The sequence below is a fragment of the Onychomys torridus genome, chromosome X (assembly GCF_903995425.1).
Source record: "Onychomys torridus chromosome X, mOncTor1.1, whole genome shotgun sequence".
NCBI classification, from domain to species: Eukaryota; Metazoa; Chordata; class Mammalia; order Rodentia; family Cricetidae; genus Onychomys; species Onychomys torridus.
The window spans coordinates 18,076,201-18,087,052 of record NC_050466.1 but is presented as its reverse complement, the minus strand read 5'-3'; the positions used below and the strand labels follow the sequence as shown (position 1 = coordinate 18,087,052).

Below are 10,852 nucleotides of genomic sequence, written 5' to 3'. Positions count from 1 at the left end.
TAGGGCACTTGTTGCTCTTATGGAAGACCCGGGCTGGATACTCAGCATCCACATGGTGGCATGCAACTGTCAGTAACTCCAGTTCCAGGGGATCTGATGCCCTCTTCTAATCTCTACAGGCACCAGGCATGCACTTGGTGCACAGACATGCATGCAAGCAAAACATTCACACACATAAATAAATAACTCTAAAAACATTTATCTAAAAAGAGAGAATGTACATATGTGACTGTGTTTGTGCCCTATAACCCTGCACACATAGGATCAATTCATAGGTGTTTTTTTTTTATTTTGTTTTGTTTTGTTTTGTTTTTAATCCAGGCAAAAAATGAATAACAAAAAAAAGCTCCCAGCCCCAAAGGGGAAGATTGTGGAGAAAACTAGCACAGCCAAGACAAAGAAACCGGAAGTTCCAGAGCCCAAGAATGTTACAGGGTCAAAAGACACTAAGACCGTGGTGGACCCAAAGACTGGGACAGAGCAGAAAGAGAAAAAGACTGTGACTATCATTACAGATCCGCAGGACAAAAGGAGTGTGACCGAGCCAAAAGAAAAGAAGACTGTGACGATCTCAGATCCCAAAGACAAGACGAAAGACAAGAGGATGGTGACATTTGTGACGGACCTAAAAGACAAGAGGATTGTGACAGACACAAAAGAAAACAAGATTATGTCAATAGAGACGAAAGAAAAGGTGATTGTGCCCGTTGTGCCAGAAGTAAAAGAAAAGAAAATTGTGCCACCGGTAGAACCAAAAGAGAGCCCAAAGGTGGTTGTGCCAGTTGTGCCCGTTGTGCCAGTTGTTGCCCCAGTTGTGCCCGTTGCTGCACCAGTTGTGCCCATTGTGCCAGCTGCGCCAGTTGCGCCCATTGTGCCCGTTGTGCCCACTGTGCCAGAAGTAAAAGAGAAGATCCCGGTGCCAAGGGTGAAAGAGAAGAAGGAAGTGCCACCTGTGCCCGAGCTAAAGAGGCTCAAAGCTTTGCACGTCGCACCAGAGACAAAAAAAAAGAAGGCTGTGCCCGAGATCAAAGAGAAGGCACCTGCAGTAGAAGTGAAAGAGAAGAAAGTTGTGCCAGAGGTCAAAGAGAGAAAGCCTCTGGTAAAAGAAAAAATAGAGGACCAGATAAATGAGGTAGACGAACAGACAAAAGAGGTAGCTCGGACTATCGCTGAGAGCGTTGTGGCTGCTGCTGTTGAATTCGTGGAAGGTAAGCTTTTGGTTTATTGGCCTAAAGGATTGTCTCATTACTGTAACAGCACTCCACCAGGCAACTAACACGCCCATGCCTTGTTTTCAGAAGCTAGAAACCCCATCAAGAACATCAAGTGGATCTCTCACGGGGAATTCACAGTAGAAAAGGGTCGGAAGCAAATTGAGGAGTTTATTTCAGTAAGTGACTTTGATTTCTCCAGTCTGGTACCCCAGGGTGTAAGCAACAACATCAACAATAAAAACAAACAAACAAAAGCCCTCCATTGATCAAAAGTTTGACGTCATGAAAACCAAAGGGGTAAATGAGTAAACATAATTTTCTAGTGAGTTCCAAAATCAAGATTGAAAAGTTTTTCTTGCTTGTTTTATGTTTTTAATGGAAGCGTTGTACACCCTTCAGGTAATATTCTTTTCTTTTAAAAATGATCTTTTTATTTTATGTGTACTAGTGTTTGTTCTTGCATGTATGTATGTGCACCATGTGTGTGCTTGGTGCCTGTGGAGGCTGGAAGAGAGTATCAAATGCCCCGGAACTGGAGTTAGAGATGACTGTGAGTTGCCATATAGATGCTGAGAATTAGACCCAGGTTCTCTGAAAGAGTAGCCAGCATTCTTAGTAATCCAACTCTCCATCCCTACTTTAATTTTTTGAGACAAGCTCTCACTATGTAGCCCAAGCTAGCTTGGAGTTTGCTTTGTAGATTAGGCTGGCCTCAAACACACAGACATCAATCTGCCCCTGCCTCTTGAATGCTAGGATTAAAAGGGTGCTCCACTTCCCCAGCCAGTAAGTAAGCATTTTTAACCACTAAACTATCTCTCCAGCCCCAAGGTAGGACAATCTTTGAAGGAGAAAAGTACAGTCATATTGCTATGCTTCTGTATCAACTAACTGTACATTTCCCAAGAAAATTCCACTTAACTACTTTGTCCATGCTGCCCTATTCAATGGGGGCGAGCTGGCCTAAGGAGAGAGAAGCATCTCTACAATAGCTTCCTCCAAAAATATTAGTATGTTCATGTTAACAGAGGGGATGTGGGTGGGTCAACTATCTCTATGTTCATATATAGTACTGGAGACTCAACTGACCCATTACCTGCACTACGAATGCTCCTATTGCTGAGATACTTTCTCCACGCAGGATCGATAGTCTTTTTGCTGTAACTTTGGAATATAGTTCCTAGATGGCAATGCTAACGATGTGCATGCCCATCCTCTTCCCACCTGCAATTTGTGTCTGGCTCTGACTCTTTCAGGTGGCTTCTGGGCAGTAGAAGCACAGCTGCTTTGCATTATGAGTAGGGTCGATAAAGGAGAATGGCTTAAAATCCCTTCTCATATACTTTTTCTGAAGGGAGATTTGTTGAAATTGGAGGTGAGCTCACCTAGCGCAGTCCAAGCCTATAGTTCCGAGGGCAGTTTCCAAGGCCCTGGCCACTATAGCCTGGTGGTCCTGGGAGAACGTAGGAAAGGCTGATTTCTCGCCCACCCTCTGTACAGCACTAGGCACCATGCACAGTTTCCAGTATGAAGGGCATCTAGAGCACTCTGGGAATGAGCGCTGCAACTGACTAATGAACATCCTGAAGAAAAAAAAAGTCATATCTGGTTTTTAATACAGACTGTGGGAATTTGTTTTTTGTTTGTTTGGTTCGTTGGTTTTGTTTTTCAAGACAGGCTTTTCCTGTGTAATTCTGGCTGTCCTGGAACTCACTCTATGGACCCAGCTGTCCTTGAACTCACGGAGATCTGCTGCCTCTGCCTCTGCCTCCCAAGCACTGGGATTAAAGGCATGCGCCACCACGGCCCAGTTTAGACCATGGGAAATCTTACCTGACACAATGAGACATTCTCACTTTCTTCAGCCTTCAGAGCTAAGCTTGTAGGTTTGAAGCCAGGCTTGAGGAAAGTAGCCCTGGCTTCACAGAACAGGGTGGTCAGGAGAAGTGAAGTTGGGGAAAATGCAGGATAGATAGGAGGCTGCTGCCCAGGATCTGGTGAGCACCAACAAAAACTAAACTAAAGTGGAGTAGTGGTACCAGGATCCGAGAGGAGTAGAGATGAGAGCCACAGTAGGAGAGGGCACACAGGAATGAAAGTTCATGCAATATTACGAAGGACCAAAAGGACTGAGTGAACAATATGCTCATTTATATGCCTATGTGGAAGTAATTGCTAATCTTTTTGTTATTTCTTAGGATCTGTCCAACTTGTTCCTTTTTTTTTTTTCTGAGAAAGGGATTCTCACTGGTTGGTATGGAGCTCACCAACTATGCTGAACTTACTGAGCAAGGATTTGTCTGTCTCTGCCTCCCCAGCACTGGGATTACAAGTGCATAGCACCACAAATGGCATTTTTTGTTCATTTGTTTTTTTCAAGACAGGGTTTCTCTATGTAGTCCTGGCTGTCCTAGAACTCACTCTGTAGACCAGGCTGGCCTTGAACTCACAGAGATCCCCATACATGGCTTTTTAAGTGGGTGCTGGGACTTGAACCCAGGTCTTCATGCTTATGTAGCAGGCACATTCCTGACTGAAATATTTCCCAGGCCTTCCTCCCCTTTTTGAGACAGAGAGTCATATAGCTCAGACTGGCCTGGAATGGTAGTTGAGGAACTCCCAATCTACTCCCTTTCACCCCCTAGGGGCTGGGTTTACAGTCCTATACCACTATACCTGGCTCTGAATGGATACTGATGCTGTCAGTAGTATGGTTCATTTTAGATGGCCATTCCCATCGTGACTGCAAAAATAGGTTCAGACAGAGGAGATACCCCAAGGTCTTCAGTTTAATATCTGCACACTGGCACTTTGAGCCAGGTGTGGTGACACATACAAGTAATCCCAGCACTTGGGAGGAGAAGTAGAAGAACTCTTGAGTTTGAGGCCAGCCTGGACTATATAGTGAGACCCTGTCTCAAAGAGTCAAAAAGACTCAAGCTGGGAATCAAACCCTAGGCCTTACACACAGGAGACAAACACTCTGCTACTGAGCTGCACCTCCTCACCCCCAGCCTCCCTTCTGAGGGCATGTAAACAACGAAATTGCCTGACTTATTCCTCTTCTGGGTTTATTTTACGTTTATACTTTATTATTGTGTGAGTGGGAGGTGGGGTCATGCACATACCACAGTGCACATGCAGAGAGGTCAGAGGACAACCTTGTGGAGTTAGTTCATATTTCCTAACTCTGCATGGATCCTGGGGATTGAACTCAAGTCTTCAGGCTTGCATAGCAAGTGCCTTTACTGAGAAATCTCCCCCAGAACTTGGCCTTCTTTTCTAAACTACATATCACAACAAATGAATTAAGTCCAAATTTACAGATACTTGAAATTGGGTTCATTACCTTCTAGTCGTCCATGTAGGTCTCCTGGGGTAAGCTAAGCAGAACAGCTATTCCAGTCACTAATTGTTCTCCAAATTAGCCCCACACTTGCCTCCCAAGTGAGCATGTGAAGTGTGGTGTGTCCATACACACCTAAAACTTTGCCTCATTCTGCTTCCACCACAGTCCAAAGCCCATCTCAAATGTTTTGTATTCCCAAATTATTCCATCTCTCCTCTACTGTGGGAATAATTGAGAGTTGCTTCTAGTTTGAATCAAAATAAAAAATGTCAAGAATTCAGAATCTGGAACCCTGACTGTTATGTTCCACCTTTACTGAACTGAACTGATTCTGCTTTTCTTTCTCGGTAAGGTTTCTCTAAATCCTATGAAAAAGACGTTGGGGATTCAAAATCGCTGGGTGTACTATGCAGACTTTATTGAGAAGAAAGACTTAGTTCACTCCTTCCACTATATCTACCGTGTGTGCTGGAGTGCCCCCACTGCTGTAAGACCCTTAGCAAGAGTCAGTGCTTTCGCCTACTTTACCATCAAGTTCAACAAGAGCAAACCTCCGGTAAGCTTTTTTTTTTTTTTTTTTTGCATCCTGGTCCCTTCAGTGAGGATTCAACAATGATGACATCTTTAGTCATGGGCATCATCAACTCCCTGCCCCCACATTGCAAAACATTGGGTTTTTGTGGGGACAGGTTCTGATCTTTAACAACTTAGATAGCCAAAGATGGCCCTGAAATCCTGATCCTCTTGCCTCAGCCTCCCAAGTGCTGAGATCACAGGCTGTGTACCACCATGCTCGCTCTAGCAAATTCAAGCCATTTGTTTATTTACTTATTTATTTACGTGGTGCTGAGGATCAAACTCAGACCCTTGCATATGCTAGGGAGTTACTCTGCATTGAGCTATATCTCCAGCACATCCTTTTATTTCCTAGATTTTTGTGTCTTTTGTTTGTTTGTTTGGTTGGTTGGTTGGTTGGTTTTTTGGGGTTTTTTTTAATTAATATATTTATTTATTAAATTTTTTTCATTTTACATACCAACCCCAGTTCCCCCTCCCTCCCCTTCTCTCGCCTCTTCACCTCCCTCCCACTCTACCCCCATCCACTCCTCAGAGTGGGTAAGGCCTCCCATGGTAGTCAACAAAGTCTGGCATACCAAGTTGAAGGAGAGCCTAGCCCTCCCCATTGTATCAAGGCTGAGCAAGGTATCCCACCACAGGGAATGGGTTCCAAAAAGTCAGTTTATGTGCCTGGGATAAGTCCTGGTTCTATTGCCAGGGACCCCACAAACAGATCAAGCCACACAACTGTCACCCACATTCAGCAGGCCTAGTTCAGTCCCATGCAGGTTCCTGGGCTGTCAGTCCAGAGTCAGTGAGCTCCAACTAGCCCCGTTCAGCTGTCTCTGTAGGTTTCCCCATCATGATCTTGATCCCTTCTTCTTCTTCTTCTTCTTCTTCTTCTTCTTCTTCTTCTTCTTCTTCTTCTTCTTCTTCTTCCTCTTCTTCCTCTTCCTCCTCCTCCTCCTCCTCCTCCTCCTCCTCCTCCTTCTTCTTCTTCCTCTTCTTCTTTTTTGAATGCCAAATGCCATTTATGGAAGGAGGGAGGAGGTCTTAAATACAGACTTACAGCATAATGGGAGAACCCCGGAGGGCAGAAGTTCGCTTCTGTTTTTCTTGTTTGTTTGTTTTTGTTGTTGTTTTTTAGTCTCCAGCACATCTTACTTGGTCCAGCTGCAGCACTTAATGTCCTCCACAACACTTTGCATCTCCTGGGGTGCCTTGTGCCTCACTCAACATTCTTTTGAAGCATGTAATGGTGTGCCTGCCTCACATTAACAACTTCAGGTGAAATGTCCCAATACCCAGTCCCATTCTCTGTACTCATTTTATCCAGTCATATGACTTTAACTATGTCCCAGAGCTGAGTATGTAGATGCATGCCTATAGTCCCACCTGCTCAGGAGGCTGAAATGGGAGGATCATTTGAATTCACACACCATCCTGAGCAACAGCAAGATCTACATTTCAAACACAATCAAAACCTCAAGTTGGACATAGTGGCACACAGTTTTTTCTTAGCACTCCACTCGGGAGGTTGAGAATCACTTAAACCAAGAGTTTAGGGCAGGGTTGGAGAGGTAGTTCGGCAGATAAGAGTGCTTGCTGTTCTTGCTGAGTTTGGTTCCCAGGACCCAAGTCACAGGGCTCATAACTACTCCAACTCCACAGGATCCAAGACCTCTTAATGATATAGAAATGTATTATATAGAAATGATAGGATAAAAAGGTAGATTGTTGAATCTACTCTGAAAAGAAAAAAGGAAGGATATGGATATGATAAGATAAAAAGTTAGATTATTGAATATACTTTTAAAAAGCAAGGTCTTGCTATGTAGCCCTACCTGACACTTGGTAGACCAGGTTGGCCTCAAACTTGTGACAATCTTTCTACCTCTACCTCCAGAGTACTGAGATTACAGACAGGTGCCATCATGCCTGGCTTCTTTTCTTTTTTAGTCAGGGTCTTACTATTGTAACTATTGATCCTCCTGCCTCAGCAGCTATGTACCACCAGTACAGGTAACATAGCAAAACCCCTGCTTCAATGACAATTGCCCAACCTTGTTCATCTAGGTTATTTCCTTCTGGTTCCATTCCTAAGAGATGAGAGTATGGAAAGACAGCAAAACTAAACCTCGATATAAAAACACTCAACAAGCACAACCCCTCCCCCTGCCAACAAAAGTAATAGAGGGCAAAAGACCGAATCATACTCTCATTGAGGAACACAACTCAAAAAGGTCAACAAGATTCGGTGGGCTAGAGGAGTTGGCCACAGGCCAGATTGCAAGCCTCTTCCCACTGTACACTCAGAGAATTATGTGGCATATACAGCAACCAAGTTAGATTAGCTGAAGTTACCATGTCAGAATTTGAATAATAAGTGCAACAGCTTTGGCCTGAGGATTTTTCTTGGGCACTCTGACCTTTAAGAGATAATAATACATGGCAATATGTGTGGGCTGGCTTGAAGATTTTGTTTTGGTCTAGCATCCTTGAAACAAGCCTGAGAATAGGCTGTCATATGCCTCTAGATTCTTAAAAATTGGTTATTGGGTTAATGAGTAAAAATAACTCTGTTCACCAGTGATGTCAAAACTTGAGGGAAAAGTATTGGAAATGATAACTCTGTTCTGTCATAATTTACCAATGATGACTAAAAAATGAACAAGAAAAAGTGAAATACATGTCCAAAACCAAAAATGATGTGATCTATGTTTTGGAACAACATGAATGTATCCCTACTGACTAAGTTCTGTATTAATAAAAAAGCACTCTGGATGCTAGTCCATCAGGCTGGAAGACTCTCCCCCACACACACCCCAAAAAATTCTGATCCTCCTGCTTCTACATTCCAAGTGCTGGGACGACAGGCGCTCAATTTATGTGACACTGGTTTAATACATGCTAGAGAAGTATTCTACCAACCGAGCTACATCCCAAACCCTCCCCACTTTCTGAGACAAGGTCTTGCTATGTAGCCCTACCTGACACTTGGTAGACCAGGTTGGCCTCAAACTTGTGACAATCTTTCTACCTCTACCTCCAGAGTACTGAGATTACAGACAGGTGCCATCATGCCTGGCTTCTTTTCTTTTTTAGTCAGGGTCTTACTATTGTAACTATTGATCCTCCTGCCTCAGCAGCTATGTACCACCAGTACAGGTAACATAGCAAAACCCCTGCTTCAATGACAATTGCCCAACCTTGTTCATCTAGGTTATTTCCTTCTGGTTCCATTCCTAAGAGATGAGAGTATGGAAAGACAGCAAAACTAAACCTCGATATAAAAACACTCAACAAGCACAACCCCTCCCCCTGCCAACAAAAGTAATAGAGGGCAAAAGACCGAATCATACTCTCATTGAGGAACACACGCCTCAAGCAATTATCTCCAATCCCGTGGTGTAGCTTAAGCTGTGACCAAAAACGTCTTTGGCAGAATCAGATTGAAGTGGCAAAGACCCAATCACTGAACTTGCAGTTAATAAAAAAGATGGGTCCTGAAAATGCAAATATATACTCATGGGGGTTGGGGATTTAGCTCAGTGGTATATTTGGATAAGGGAAGAGTGGGGGGATTAAGCCTTGGTATGCTTGCTCCAGGCCTAACATTTGTCAATCTCTCTTAGGATATGCCTGTTGAAGTCTCTTATGTCTTTGAGAATTCAGGACTACTTCAAAGGTAATTAAAATGTGGAGGTAAAGGTTGTCACATTCTAGGAATCCAGCAGGCCCACGGCCACAGACAATTCATGTAGGGCTCACCTCATCTTTGACCACTTACCCTTCAGTATGGGATGAAAGTAGGATTCTAGCATTAGTCTAGATTGTTTTTCTGTAATTAGAAACTTAAGGATTAGTTGATGGAACAGAGTAGGGCAAAGTGAGTCATGTCTATTATTTCTCCAGAAACTTTAAATATTGAGTGTGTATGTGTGTGTGTTTCTGGGTATCAAGCCCAGGGCCTTGCACACACTAGGCAGGTGTACTCTACCACTGAGCTACAGCCCTAGCCCTCTTCAGAAAAACTTCAGAATTATACTGAATTTACTATGGATAATAATCCCTTTCAGGCATTGTAATTCATGTCTATAGCCCCAGCACTTGGGAGGCTGAAGCAGAATTGCTGTAAGTTTCAGACTTGTCTGGACTATAGAGTGAAACGGTGTTTCAGGAACCCCTTCCAATAAAGATCCACAGGAAACTCACACTGAATTCACTCACATGTAACAACCATGTTACTGCACTGCAGTTCTCTAAAAGCCTTCTGACATAGGTTTAAAGAATGGTAAGGAACAGAGGAGCTAGAATCCTGCCAGAATCTTGCTCACTGTTTTGCCTGATTATAAAAACTTTGTGTGTGCATGTGTATGTTTTTCCCTTCCTCTGCAGACCAGGAAGTATTCGATTTCGAGAACAATGGCTGAGGGACATCACTGAAACCAAACAAATTTTGTTGGAGTCGATCCCTTTTAAAGTTGTCTGATTCTTGTGTCACGTTTGAGGACTTCTTCAACAATCAATACGTTAAAAATATGAGACAGCACATCAAACCACATAATATTGATTGAATAATAAACTTATAGCACACAACCCAACTGCATTTTTGCTTTTATTCATTATCCATTCTGTGATAGGTTTTTTTGTTTGTTTTTGAAAAGATTTTTCTCAACACTCTATCATGATTTTGGAGTCTGGCAAGTACAGAGTTTAATTTCAAACATTGCTAAAGTTCACCCACTGGCCCTTAGCTGTTTGGTCCTTCTCTGTGCCTACTTCTAGACTTGATACACATTTTTATGGGTATGCTGGGTAACAAAATGGCAACAGTTCTGTAGCTCTTCCTAACCAGTCTGAAAGGTTCTCCTACTCACAGGCCTCTTCTACTATAAGGTAAGCCTCAATGCCAAACTCTGAAAGCGAATGTTTTGGCTTCTAGAAAACTTCATTATGGTTATTATTACAATGAAACAGAGATGGGTTACTACCCATATTTATTTCTGGTCTTGTTTCTACCTTCACACTGGATCATCATATATTCCTAGTTTCCCAATAAGACTCCTAAGCCTGGTCACACAATTTTAAAATACTCAAGACAAAATTACTCTACAAAGACATACAAGGAACACAGAATACTTGTAACAATACATGTAGTAGGACTGAGCAACTTTTCTATTTTTTACTATTATATTTGTACAACAATTTCAAAAAAGAAGAGAAAATCCCACGAACAACTGGTGAAGAGAAGAGAAACTAGCTTGTCTCTTTAGAGAACAAAATAAAGTATTTCAGTTACAATAGTTCTACACAGATTTTACATGGGCCTAAAGAACTAGGAAGAATATAGACAGAACTCTAGCCACTATCTTGTTCACTGGGAATGTAACAAAGAAGAAATTTCCTAGCTCAATGTTTTCTTTGATTAGAAATGTGTGTGTGTGTGTGTGTGTGCGCGTGTGCATGGCACGTGTGCGTGGCATGTGTGTGTGGCATGTGTGTGTGTGTGTGTGTGTGTGTGTGTGTGTGTGTGTGTGTTGTAAACCAGAAAGATTTGCTTTGGGAAACAATGGCTGACTTAGAGCTCAGGTGACACAAATCAGCTGAAAATAAAATACTTTTAGCCTCCTACTTTTTAAAGGATCTGCCATTGACACTGTTCTTGGCAGATTTTATGGAGAAGAATAATCAAAATAAAACCCATAATACTTAATACACCACAAAATTG

At 42.7% G+C, this 10,852-nt stretch overlaps 1 protein-coding gene across 1 annotated transcript; it reads left to right on the top strand.

Moving 5' to 3' along the window:
* Positions 1-328: 328 nt before the first annotated feature.
* Akap14 (A-kinase anchoring protein 14) lies at positions 329-9,713 on the top strand. The gene is made up of 5 exons (XM_036174891.1): positions 329-1,208; positions 1,299-1,390; positions 4,916-5,119; positions 8,757-8,809; positions 9,520-9,713. Exons 1-5 carry the CDS (start codon positions 329-331, stop codon positions 9,611-9,613), a joined length of 1,323 nt encoding a protein of 440 aa, XP_036030784.1. The 3' UTR covers positions 9,614-9,713.
* The last annotated feature ends 1,139 nt before the right edge of the window (positions 9,714-10,852 follow it).